The sequence below is a fragment of the Pongo pygmaeus genome, chromosome 13, assembly GCF_028885625.2.
Source record: "Pongo pygmaeus isolate AG05252 chromosome 13, NHGRI_mPonPyg2-v2.0_pri, whole genome shotgun sequence".
Lineage (NCBI taxonomy): Eukaryota > Metazoa > Chordata > Mammalia > Primates > Hominidae > Pongo > Pongo pygmaeus.
In genome coordinates, this window is record NC_072386.2 from 72,995,154 (window position 1) to 73,008,651 (window position 13,498).

General features: G+C 43.0%; 1 protein-coding gene across 4 annotated transcripts in view; it reads right to left on the reverse strand.

Moving 5' to 3' along the window:
• FRMD3 (FERM domain containing 3) overlaps window positions 1-13,498 on the reverse strand; it is a 308,453-nt gene that overhangs the window by 97,975 nt on the left and 196,980 nt on the right. For all 4 annotated transcript variants that reach the window (XM_054501637.2, XM_063649630.1, XM_054501636.2 and 1 more), the window contains exons 4-5: window positions 10,079-10,157; window positions 3,439-3,536 (exon numbers count right to left, since the gene is read on the reverse strand). In XM_054501637.2, the coding sequence (XP_054357612.1) occupies window positions 3,439-3,536; window positions 10,079-10,157 (177 nt within the window). The remainder of the gene's footprint in view (window positions 1-3,438; window positions 3,537-10,078; window positions 10,158-13,498) is intronic.

Here is a 13,498-nt window from a genome sequence, read left to right on the forward strand (position 1 = left end):
CAACACAGGGTCACAATGGCCTGTTTCCTTATCCATCTTCCCACAGGAACTTTGTATTGCCATGTGGCCCCCTAGCAACTGCTCAGGAAATATTTGGAGAACACATGAACAAATGAATGAATGAGGTAGTGATACCATCCCAGCAGGTGGCCAACCAATCTTTCCCGTAGTTAAATGAATCAGGCACAATCATTTAACTAAATGTTAAATGAATCAGGCACAGTCATTTAACGAAATGTTAAATTTAACTAAACGTTAAATGGTTGTGCCTGATTCAATTAACCATGGTTAATCAGGGCATGTTTGAAGCTTCGGTATATTCTGAGTTTATTAAAAACAGTCAATCAAGCTAGGTGTGGTGGTGCACACCTGTAATCCCAGTTACTTGGGAGGCTGAGGTAGGAGCATTGCTTGAGGTCAGAGTTTGAGACCACCCTGGGTAACATAGTGATATCCTGCCTACAAAAAAATACAAAACCTGTCAATCACCTGGAGTCCAGGCAAGTGCCCCGATTCATTTCAGGCAAGTGCCCCGATTCATTTAACATATTTAGTGGAGAACCTGCTGTGTGCCAGACACAGGAAGACTGCTGTGAAAAAGCACCCAGATCCTACTCCCATGCAATTAGATTCTATATAGGAGGAAATGCACGATAAGCCCAAAAACAACTCAAGATCTAAGTGTTTGCAAGAAAACACAACAGGGCTCTGAAAAAGAATGACGTGCAGGAGGGAGCTGCTTTAGCTCGAGTGGTCCAGGTAGACTTATCAGAGGAAGTGACTTCGGGACTGAGTTCTGAATATCCAGCAGGGGTCAAGATTTCTACAGGGGTTGAACATACCAGGCAGAGGAGATAACTTGAATTCCTCTGTGGTGCTGTTTTGTAAAAGGAACAGGAAAGATATTTTTACCAAGAAAGAATATAAATAGATCCCAAGGATTCTGTGTTTGTTTTGCAATTTGTATTATGAAAGAAAATGCATTGCATATCTTGAATATGCTCGTTGGATTCAGTATGTACAGGCAGCAAAACTCCAGGTGATTGACTGGTTTTGTATTCCTTGTGGAGACAAGGTCTTGTCTATGTTGCCCAGGCTAGTCTCAAACTCCTGGCCCCAAGAAATCCTCCTGCCTCAGCCTCCCAAGTAGCTGGAATTACAGGTGTGTACCACCACATCCAACTTGATTGACTGTTTTTTATAAACTCAGAATACACTGAAGCTTAAAACTTACGCCTTGAAAGAGCATTAGCAAACAAGACAATGAGGGGCAACAGTGCCTCCTGATTGCTAATCACTTACTCCATCTTCCCTGTTACTCTGTAAGAATAAGCAGTTCTGAAATGCCCATCTATATCTGTATTTGTGAATGACCTGCAGAGCTGCCGAAGTACTCACCTGAGAATCAGACCTTTATGAACCACTTTTACTGAATTTGCTATAAATGACCACAGACAGCACTGCATTTGAGAGCCAAAAGGTCTTTTTGAGGTCTGCCAGTCCATTTCCCACTCTACTTTCTCCACAGTGTCTGTGTGTGTGGTCAGTAATAATAGCAATGAGGGATAAAATAGGGCCCTGATCGTCTGGATGGAGGCTCCGTGGCCTTATTTCAAACAGAAAACAGGATGGCGAGCTTTCCATTATAGATCCATATTGAGCGTGTCCTTGGAGAATTGATGGTAATTCACTAATGGCTAAATGCATTCTGAAATCCTCATATGCTGGTCTGTTGCTTGGATTAGTATCGATTCCCTTGTCTCTTACCTGAGACAGTGCACCCTAACTCAAGATGTGCAGCCTTCACCATGGAGGAAGGGAACTATGGGATTTACAGTCCTTTCACTCCAAGGTAAGAGAGGCAGCTTTCAGAAACACGTTCTCTACCTCAGTGTCGGTGAAAGGGCTGTTTCCCATCACAGTATCAACCATAGTGCTTTAAATGGGAAAATACCCAAGGGTTTTAACACCTCTGCCAAAATCTGCTATCCAGGATGAAGCTGTTCCCAGGGAAGGGGGCGAAGAACAACACACACACCCACTTCGGAATTCTCAGAGAGACCAAACACAACTGAGAAGAGGATCAAAGGAACTATTTCACAGCACAGAGCATCCCACAGGGAGGGCGGTGGGCCACAGGGGAATCCCCAGGAGAATGACAGCTTTCTCAATCAGTGACAAGCTCAGTGTTGTGGTAGGCAGATGATCATCACCGATGACCAGCTAATGGCCCATCAGAAGCTCCTGTGTTATTCCAGATCCATTGGAAGATTGACATAGTCATCTCTCTCTCTCTCTCTCTTTCCCCCTGCCCTGCCTTCTCTCTCATAAACATGTCATTAATGTTCATGCTACCAACAGCTGGATCATCTGAGTCCCTCCAGCTGCCTCTCAACTGGCCCAGGGGAACAGAACACCTGAGCCATTTTCACTTGGGTGTTGGGCCCATCCGTGGCCATATGGTGCCTCAGGCCCTGGAGGCCTCCTTCCTTCAAACCACTTTCCTTACTAGGTGGAAACATTCAGAACCCAACCCACATCAACACATTAGCTATTTCCCCTAGGGTTTGTTCAACTGGAAAAAGAACAGTAGTCACTTCTAATGGGCCTGCGCTACCCCTGGCCTGGTGCAGAGTGGTCTCTGAAATCACATGGCCAGGAAGGGTGGATGACTATCCCATTTAATGGATGAAGAAACTGAACCCTGAAGAGCTTAGGTAACTTGGTAACTTATCCATGGTGAACCATCCAGGAAATGGGAAGAAAGATTCAAATGGTGGTGTGACAGTTTATGAGACTTGTGCTCTCCTCACCACGCCCATAGCTAGAAGAGCTGAGGAATTAGACATGACAGACGTGTACATATGTATACACATACACACACAAATAGATAGGATGGATGGATGGATGGATAGATAGATTAGGTAGATAGGTAGATAGATAGATAGATAGATAGATAGATAGATAGATAGATAGATAGATAGATAGATGTACACAAAAATGCTTCCAGGGATGACCTCTTTGTTTAACACCTATCTTCCTAGAGGCAGATTCCCTCCTCAATATGTCCATTAGGCCTCTCACCTAGCATTTGGAACTGAGAACATACAATACCCACATCTCTTCAGAGCTTCTTATAAACCCACCCATTCCACATTCCAGCCCCTTTGAAAGAGAGCTTCTGACTCTGACTCATGGGATCTTGAGGGACTCTGTTTTTGCAGAGGCTCCTGTGAACATCTCAGCCCAGCCTTCCACCGGGACCCCACTGGCTTGGAAGGGAAGGTGAGTTGGGGTTCTGTTGCTATGTACCCAGCCCTACATGGTCTCCAGCCACAGACACAGGCAGGATGTCCACGGGTGGGAGAGAAGGGAGGCTTGAAACAGCCGGAGCTCCACAGTGCAATGGTGGCGTGGGTGAGCTGTGGCCAGACTTACCTTGAACAATACAGGCACCCAGGTAGGCAGCATCAGAAAAGGAGCACAGCAGGCGGCCATGAAAAATGTCCCTTTTAATCTGAAGGTACAAAAGGTACCTGCAATACAAAAGGAGAAATGGTCACCCTAACTTTTGGCTGAAGTCTGGAAGAAGTAGGATTGTTCATGCTTAGCTCCCATGGTGACCAGAGCTTTTCCCAGCTCTAAGGACTGACTTAGACATGCCCAGCCCTTTGTAGAACAAGCAGAGGAAAGCTGAGAGGGGCCCTCTGAATTCAGAAAATCAGAAGTGTCTGCCGAGCAGATCTTATCAGCCTCCAAAGCTGAGCAGGCTCGGCCTTTTCAAAGAGGCATGAGAAGAAATGAGGAAAGCCACAGGACCCAGTGGCCAGAGCTCCTGGCAGCAGCTCCCTCATGAGGACAGCCACGGCCACCGTCATCACTAGCTGCATCTCAGGTACATGCTGCCCAAGCTCTGTTTCAAATGGAGAGCCAGGAAACGGACTCAACCGGTACATAAGGCCAGCCTCATCATTTCTTAGGGGCAGAGAGACACATTAATCAACCTCAGACAGACACAGTTATTATGAGGCCAGAAAGGCAACTAACTGATTCACAACTAGAGTTGTCATCTGTGTAGAGTCTCCCCACTCCAGGGATGGCACACTCAGATGCCTGCTGAGGTCAGGTACACAGTGGCCTGTGACACGGGCAAGTCACCTGTGCTGGTGCAAGAAGTGCTGGAAGCAGGATGGGACACAGCAGCTCCCTAGAAAGGGGGCAGCTACCACACAGCTCCAGCCTAGTGCTGCCACTAGAAAAGCACTTTGCCCAGTTTTTCCAGAAAAATAGCGAGGTAGGAGGCAGGCAGCAGAGCAGGGTGCCAGGTTGCAACCCCCGGCTCAGGCTCATTTTGTCCCTGTCCTTTCCGTTACTCCACACTGATCAAGCTCTCTTCCAATTTCCTCATCTTCTCAAGGTTCTTTCTTTCCAGGCTCAGGCCTGGGATCTGTTGTTTCTGAGCAGAGTAACTTTACAGATGTGTGCAGATTCTTTCCGTGCTTCCTTTAGAGTTTAACTCTCAGAAACCAATGTTTTTTCTCCTTCTCATCTTCTTGGGGGTTTGTGGGGAGCATCTCTCAATCAGTCGCAGTTATCACCTTGTGAGGTTAATTTTATGTGTCAATTGGATTGAGCCATGGGATACCCAGATATCTGGTTCAACATTTTTTCTGGGCGAGGGTGTTTCTGGAAGAGATCAGCATTTGACTTGGTGGACTGAGTAAAGCAGATGACCCTCCCCAGTGTGAGTGGACCTCATGCAATCCATTGAGGGACTGAATAGCACACAAAGGCAGAGGAAGCTGAATTCACTCTGCCTGACTGCTTGAGCTGGGACATCAATCTTCTATCCTCAGTGTTCCTGGTTCTCAGACCTTCAGACTTGGATTGGAATCTACACCATTGACTCTCTGGCTCTCAGGCCTTTGAACTACACCACTGGCTTTCCTGGGTCTCCAGGTTACAGACAGCAGATCATGGAATACCTTGGCCTTCATAATCACATGGGCCAATTCCTTATAATAAATCTCATTATGTATGAAAGGGTGTGTGCGCATGTGTGCGTGTGTGTGTGTGTGTGTGTGTAGCCTATTGGTTCTATTTCTCTGGAGAACCTCAACTAATAAACATCTCTAGCGCCCAAGTAATTTAATCTTTACTCAGCCACAGGAAGAGTGACACGCATAATCCCCATTTTGAAGGCAAAGAAATAGAGAATCAGAAAGAGTGATTAGTGTGCTAAGGTCACAGGGATGCTGTCAACCCCAGAGCACTGGAGCTCACTGTTTCTGGGCCATTGGTTCACTGAAAGCACATTGGATCCATTGAAGGAATCAGTGGCTCACTGATGTTTTCCTTCACTGTATCTTTGTCTAACATCTGCTTTATGCTGTGCACTGTGCTGTGTGGGCACTGGGGGCAGGGTGGAGGCTCAAATGAATCTTTGTCCCCAGTTTAGTATTAAATTGTGTGCAGAGGATAAAGGCAGTCCCTAATAAGTTTCTAATTTGGAGTTTGCTATGCATTCTGTCAAAGGAACAATATTATACTCATTGGGTAAGGACTCAGACTAGCTGCCTAATCTAGTGCCTCTCACACTTTAACGTGCATACGAATTACTTGAAGAGTTTGTTAAAACTGATTCTGATTCAAAAGGTCTTGGATGGGCTTGAGATTCTGTATTTCTAATAAGCTCCTGGGAGGCCGGGCGTGGTGGCTCACGCCTGTAATTCCAGCAATTTGGGAGGCCAAGTTGAGCAGATCATGAGGTCAGCAGATGGAGACCATCCTGGCTAACATGGTGAAACCCCGTCTCTACTAAAAATACAAAAAATTAGTCAGGCGTGGTGGTGGGTGCCTATAATCCCAGCTACTCGGGAGGCTGAGGCAGGAGAATCACTTGAACCCAGGAGGCAGAAGTTACAGTGAGCCAAGATCGTGCCACTGCACTCCAGCCTGGGTGACAGAGCAAGACTCCATCTCAAAAAATAAATAAAAATTAATTAATCAATTAATTAAGTTCCAGGGGATGCTGTGGTGCAGCTCCATCAGCCACACTTTGAGTAATAAGGTTCTAAACCAGTGGGCTTCTGGATCCTACCCCAGACCCAATGAAATCAGAATCTAGGCCCTCACCAAAACTTGTACATGAATGTTCATAATAACATTATTCATTATAGCTAGAAAGTGAAAACAGGGCAGGGCACAGAGGCTCACGCCTGTACTCCCAGCATTTGGGAGGCCGAGGCGGGCGGATAGCCTGAGGTCAGGAGTTCGAGAACAGCCTGGCCAACATGGCAAAACGCAGTCTCTACTAAAAATACAAAAATTAGCCAGGTGTGGTGGCTCGTGCCTGTAATCCTAGCTACTTGGGAGGTTGAGGCAGGAGAATTGCTTGAACCCAGGAAGCAGAAGCTGAAGTGAGCAGAGATCACGCCACTGCACTCCAGCCTGGGCGACAGAGCAAGACTCCAGCTCACAAAAAAAAAAAAAAAAAAGTGAAAACAAGCCAAATGTCCCCCAACTGATGAATACATAAAAGAAACGTGGTATATCCATACACTGGAATATCATCCAACCATAACAAAAACGAAATGCTGAAGATGCTACAACACGGATGAACTTTGAAAGCATTATGCTAAGTGAAAAGACGCCAGACCCAAAAGGTGCTACACATTGCATGCTTGGATTTATATGAAACAACCAGAATGGACAAATCTATAGAGACAGAAAACAGATAAGTGGTTGCCAGGAACTTGGGAGAAAAGAGAATACTGGATGACTACTTGGGTACAAAATTTCCTACTGGGGTGATGAAAATGTTTTGGAATCAGATCATGGTGTTAGTGGCACAAATCTGTGCACACACTAAACTGTACACTTCAATATCTGTCAAAATAAACTATTTTGAAAATCCAAATTGTCTTAGAGTGGTGGTTCTCAAAATTTGGCATGCTTCAGAATTACCTGGAGGGCTTATGAAAATAGATTGCTGGACCCAACTCCCAGAGGTTTCTGATTCAGTAGGTCTTGGACAGACACCAAGAATCTGCATTTATAACAAGTTCCCAGGGGATGCTGACGCTGCTGGCCCAGGGACCTCACTTTGAGGACCGGCCCTAGACTATTCAGAATAGCAAGGTCACACAAATGCTTTAAATGATTAAATCTTAGCCCTTTTTAAGGACTCTAAACTACCAGGCCAAATACCATGAAGTTTCTTTTCTGTGTATTGAATGTATGCATCAAACATAAAAGCATTTCTTTCTACTTTTTGATGAGTTTGGCCATGAAAAATAGTTTCAGATAACTATTTATTGATAAATGAGAGGCTTGGGTTCTAATCCCATAACTCAGAAATCAATTTGGCAAGAGCTTCCTGAGAAAAGAAAAGCAGCTTTCACGTCAGAGTTTGGGGCTGTGCCCATATCAGTGATCTCAGGAGATAATCAAGAATTACTGTGGATTCAACATAATCCACTGAGTCTTGCAAATGGTTTCACATTAAGGATGCTCATTTTTTAATATAATAGCTACCAAAAAATAATGCATCTCCCTTTAGTGTCATTCCTGCATAAAAAGATTAAGCAACAAAACCCATGAGGGTCTGAGTCATAAATTATTGTGCTGCCATTAATAAAATTGCATCTCTGCAATTTTATGCACATGGAAAAATCCATGTGCATTTTTCACATGGATTGGAAGATGGTTCTTCTAAAAAAATTAAAATCAACATTCTTTTGGTAACATTCAATTGTATAGAGCATTTACAAAAGCCCCAGAAGTCTAAAGGATTGTAAGATGATTGCTTAAATGGAGAGATAAAGGATAAAGGATAAAAAATGATTTCAAATATAATTTTTGTGGTTATTTTTATTATTTTGTGTTTTTAAATTTGCCTTTTTCTTAACATTTCTTTACTCTTAAGCATGGTCATGAATATGATCTTAACTTCTCACATATTAAATTCTTCTCAAACTTTAGATTAATCTTATAATAAAATAACAATTTATCATACAAGAAAAACTAAATGCCTTCAAGATAAGAATTCAAACCATAAGCACCTGGGGCATTCCATAGTTTCTCAATTCGTTTAGAATTCTAAGGACTGTGTTGACTAAGAAAAGTCCATTTCTACTTGTATAAGGGCAGTGGAACATCTTAATTACCTTTGGAAACCGAAAGGGTCATGATATTCCACTATTCATACCTGAGCTATTTAGTCAAAGGTAGGAAAATGTTAGCAAATACAATTGAGAGGGGTGAACCTAGGGTTATTAACTGAAATGCTGTACTCTTTTACTTTCAAATGGGACTTTTTCCAACAACAAAATGTCCATCCTTAATTTATATTGTGACACATACTCAATTTTTATCCTCCAGACAAAATTATAAAGAGAACAAATGACAAAAGTGAGGCATTAGGATTTGATTTGATCTTCCTAATTACACTGTTAGCACCCTGAGGGCAGGAAAAATAGCTCTCTCTCTCCTCTCTCTCTCTCTCTCTCTCTCTCTCTCTCTCTCTCTCTCTCTCTCTCTCTCTCTCTCTCTCTCTCTCTCTCTCTCTCTCTCTCTCTCTCTCTCTCTCTCTCTCTCTCTCTCTCTCTCTCTCTCCTCTCTCTCTCTCTCTCTCTCTCTCTCTCTCTCTCTCTCTCTCTCTCTCTCTGGCAGCTAATTCAGTCACTGCCCCCTGGGTAGTAACAGCAAGTGAGAACAAATTTATCAAATAAATAATTAAAATTTTCAATCCAAAATCAGACCAAGGCTACATACTATACCATTCCATTTACATGAAATGTCCAGAATGGGTAAATCCATAGAAACCAAAAGTAGATTAGTGGTTGCCAGGGGTTTGGATGGGGACTAGGGTGGAGAATAGGGAGTGACTTCTATGGGGTACATGGTTTCTTTTGAGGGTGATGAAAACTTCTAGAACTAGATGGTGGGGAGGGTTGTCCAACACTGTGAATGTACTGAATGCCACTGCATTATACACTTTAAAATGGTGAGATACATTTATGTCATGTGAATTTTACCTCAAAGAAAAGAAAAAACCAGGCCAGATTGCAAAATCCCAACCACTGCTTATAACGTCCATTATCTATTACCCTCGTTTCTACACACACACACCCTCTCTCCCCATCTCCCACCCCCAGCACAAACCTCACTAAATGACCGTGAGCAAATTAATAATAGAGAGCAGAACCATCTGCTCCCTCCCAAAGTCACCTCCATGCCACTAATGGTCAAGCTTACCAGAGACCCTGGATAATAACAAGGAAGCAAAATATCCAAGAACCCAAAACCTCCCCCTGCCAATGATCAGAGCAGATTACACTTGCTTTTCTGTTGCATCTGTCTGTACCTAAGCAGCTTATTTTGAGAGATGATTATAGCAAGTGATTTTTGTGGTCACCAAGCCAGAGCCTCATCTAGAGCTAAGTGTACAGCAGCGCTCTCTCTCCCGTCCTCCTAGAATCCTGCTCACAACATGTGCCCAGGTTATTCAAGGAAGCCAAACCCCCAGAAGGTACACTGAAGCTGTAGCCCCAGCAGAGGGAGGTGAGAAGGGAGGAGGTTCAAGGACTCAAAAATTCGGAGAGTTGGACTGAGAAGAGTCTGAGTGGAGGGAAGCCTGCCTCCCAGTCGGTCATTCAGCAAGTGGAAGGCAGGATGACAGACAGTGCATTCTGCCAGGCGATCTTTTCCCTCCCAGAAAAGCTGAGATCCAAAAGATAGACTAGGGACTGTACTGGGTATGAATTTGCCCATGTCTCGAAGACAGACGCCTCCTATTTATTTTTAGCACCCCACTGTCAGATGTTTTCAGAGAACACCTCCCCCATCATAGCCAGTGCTTTTTTCTGCAGTTAATTACACTCTCAATGACAATTGTTTTTTTAAAAAATCCCAAAACAATTCAGTGTAAGAGAAGCATTCCAAGCAAAAACGCTGAGTTCCAAGCCTGCAACATTGAGACGTCAGCTCTAGACAGGAGGCCGGTCTAGCCTGCAAGACCAAAGAGATTCTGGCTGGTTAAAGGCACACGTTAAACATACGAACAAACAAAAAATACCTTGTGAGCTCTTCTTTAATCTTCAAGGGTTCATGTGGGTAGAATTTCACTCTAAAGCACATGGTGTATGGTGGATGAGCTGAAACATCATAAAGAAAAGGCATGAGAAAAGCAGCAAAAGACCATGGCCTCAAACACACACGGGAAAGGCAGCCGTGCAGCCTGACAGACTAGCCTGGGGAGTGGGGGCCAGGAGGGGGTGATTGTTTTGGAAGAAGCAGATATGATGCCCAAGAAAACAAAGCGACAGCAACAACAAAACTCAAAGAAAATGCTTGACAGGACTCCCAGAGCAAATGTAGAATACCAGCAACCTAGTCAGTGAGCTCATTTTTCCACATCACAGCTCGCCTTCATTCCTTCATTCTCTCCAGCACACAGCTCCAGAGAACACTTCTCTTCTGATTCTTCCCACCCCTTGTGACAAACAAATTGCCCATAAGCACCATTCAAGTTGCTGGGCTCACAAAAGATTTTTTTAGCCTGTGAGGTGGAAAAAAAATAAATGTCACTGCACATGACTAGTTTTCCCAAAATGATGGTGCCTCTGAATTAAAATTAAGATTTAAAAGATGGAGTCAGCCATGCAGAGACCCTACTTTGCAGATTTTTAGTATTACCTATCTATAAAGGCAGTCACCTGTATGAAAATAAACACTGTTGGCCGGCCAGGCGTGGTGGCTCACGCCTGTAATCCCAACATTTTGGGAGGCCAAGGCAGGCAGATCACCTGAGGTCAGACCAGCCTGACCAACATGGAGAAACCCCATCTCTACTAAAAATACAAAAAAAATTAGCCCGGCATGGTGGCACATGCCTGTAATCTCAGCTACTCAGGAGGCTGAGGCAGAAGAATTGCTTGAACCCAGGAGGTGGAGGTTGCAGTGAGCTGAGATTGCACCATTGCACTCCAGCCTGGGCAATAAGAGTGAAACTCCATCTCAAAAAAAAAAAAAAAAGAAAAAGAAAGAAAAAGAAAGAAAGAAGGAAAAGAAAAAAAAGAAAAGAAAACACTTTTATAACTTTCCGGTTTCCCTGAAGGGAAAACCCTATGTAGGCTGCAATTCTGGTTGAGGTTCATGATTCTGGAGTGTTCTAATTTGCATCAAATATCCAGAACTCACCCAGCTAATGGGGATTCTACAGGACTTCCAAGACCTTCCATTATAAGATCACTACTGACTTGCAATATTACTCTGATAAATGCATACAAGTGTAGTGAGATGCATTCAGATTTCAGTTAACATATAAAATGAACATCTTAAAATCAAGGAAATAAAATAGTTAGCATTACTATTTCCATGGATCGGACATACCACTCATTTGCTTCTGTATCAGTAAAGCTACTTGGGATCAGTTCTCAGTCTACATCCAAATGTGAATATGAAACAACATCCTATTTTACCCAAATTCCTCTTTCAAGATATGCAGGGGTTAAACTGTCACCCAACTCTACACTGTCTGGACTACTCCAGATGTAGACAAATCCTTTACATAAGAAGAGCCATAGGGTTCTTGGATATGAATGTATAATAAGAATAATTTAATATGAAAAACAATTACTGAAAATGATTTGATAGCATCTAAATTACAAAAAAGAGAGCAGCATCTTGATGATCTCAGCAGAGAAAAACTGATCATACACACACACACACACACACACACACACACACACATATTAGAACTCTTTTCATTCAATGCCCTACTTCCCTACCAACAACTAGCAAAATTCTTAACTGAGATGAGTGCTCCTAACCTGATCCTATGTTCCCTAGATTTAAGAAAAGAACCTTTTTTTTTCCTGAAGCACTAGGAGAAAATAGATACCTTCTACATAGCAAAGAAAAAGCTTAGAAAAATACATCATTCATCTTTAATGATATCTAGAAATTCAGTTCTAATACAAAATAATTTATCTTTAAACATTTCCCAGCTTTCTTTTAAGTTTGTTTAAAGTACCATCTTTATTAGAGATAGATAGAGATAGGTAGATAGATGATTGATAGACAGATACATGATAGATAGATAGATAGATAGATAGATAGATAGATAGATAGATAGATAGATAGACATGCCATCCTGCTTCATTATTCACTTTGTCTCTAATCCTGCCCCATCTGTCTCAGGTTCCTACCCAACTTCATCACACCCCAAACTCTCCAACCCATGTTAACAACTTTCATCTATATTCTTCCCCTCCTTTTGCCATCCTCACACAAATATAGGCCAACATGATTATATTATATATGTGGAGAGATTTTTAATTTATTCTAACAAAATAAGATCATATTGTACATGTTTCTCTCACTTTCCTCACTTAACGCTATAGCCTGCCCATCCCTCCAGGATAGTAGATGGAGATCTAACTTAATGTCTATAGTAACTACAGAACAGTTCATATTATGAATACACCAGAGTGTACTCAATTATTCCCTTTTAATTGTCATTTAGGTTGTTTTCACACTTTTGCAATTCAAACTATTCTACATCAAACCATATCCATCCTTGTGCATAGATCGCTATATGCTTGTATTTTTATTTCTATAATATAGACTCTCAAAAGTTGAATTGTTGGATCAATAGGTATGGGAAAATGTTTTAAAGAGAGCAGGAAAATAAAGTCCCCTGACTATCAGCAATTTATAAAAAGGAAGATCACAGCAAATGGCCCCAAATGAGAGCTGTCCTTTCTCTTCTTCCTGAAGCATTAACTTCTTAGTGTCCTAAGTTGGCTTCAATAAGCTTCGGAGCTCCTCAGATACAAATAGTGACTCACACTGGTTCCAAAGGATCAGGCAGTGAGGCCCAGAACTGCTCCCCAGTGCTATCCTTGACTATGTCTGAGTGTAGGAAGCCTTCCCACCCAGTTCTCCTCACTCCAAGCTCTGAGGGGAAGGTCTAGTGCTTCTCCCACATACATGAAGAGTCCTTCCATCATCTGAAGATGGCACTTGTGGGCCTTCTGAGTCGTCCCTAAAATAAACATCGCAGTCCTCTTCATTTGAAGCAGTTCTGAGTGGCCTTCACCAGCCGGCCCCTCCACCCTAAGTAGATTCTTGTCTGATCTAGGCTTCCTCAAGCCGGGGGCCCTAGGATTGCCAGCCTCATTCTGGACATAATTGTCGCCTCCTGTCAATGGTCTCCTCTCAGTGTTGATTTACCCTGAGTTTACAATAGGCCCACAGTCTTAATTCTTTTCATATCTGCTGTTGCTAAGTCACACAGAACAAGCCACTATGTTCCTGACGTCTCCCTCCATTTGCTGGGATATGATCACAGGAGAAATCAATACAAGGTGCTCAAGATATGCTCACTATTGAACCCCTTGTCAGAGAAGGGATGAGAGCTGGCGGCAGGAAAAACAAGAGGAGGCACTTTTCAAGTTTAACATTTCCTATTTTTTTCTACCATCATATATGC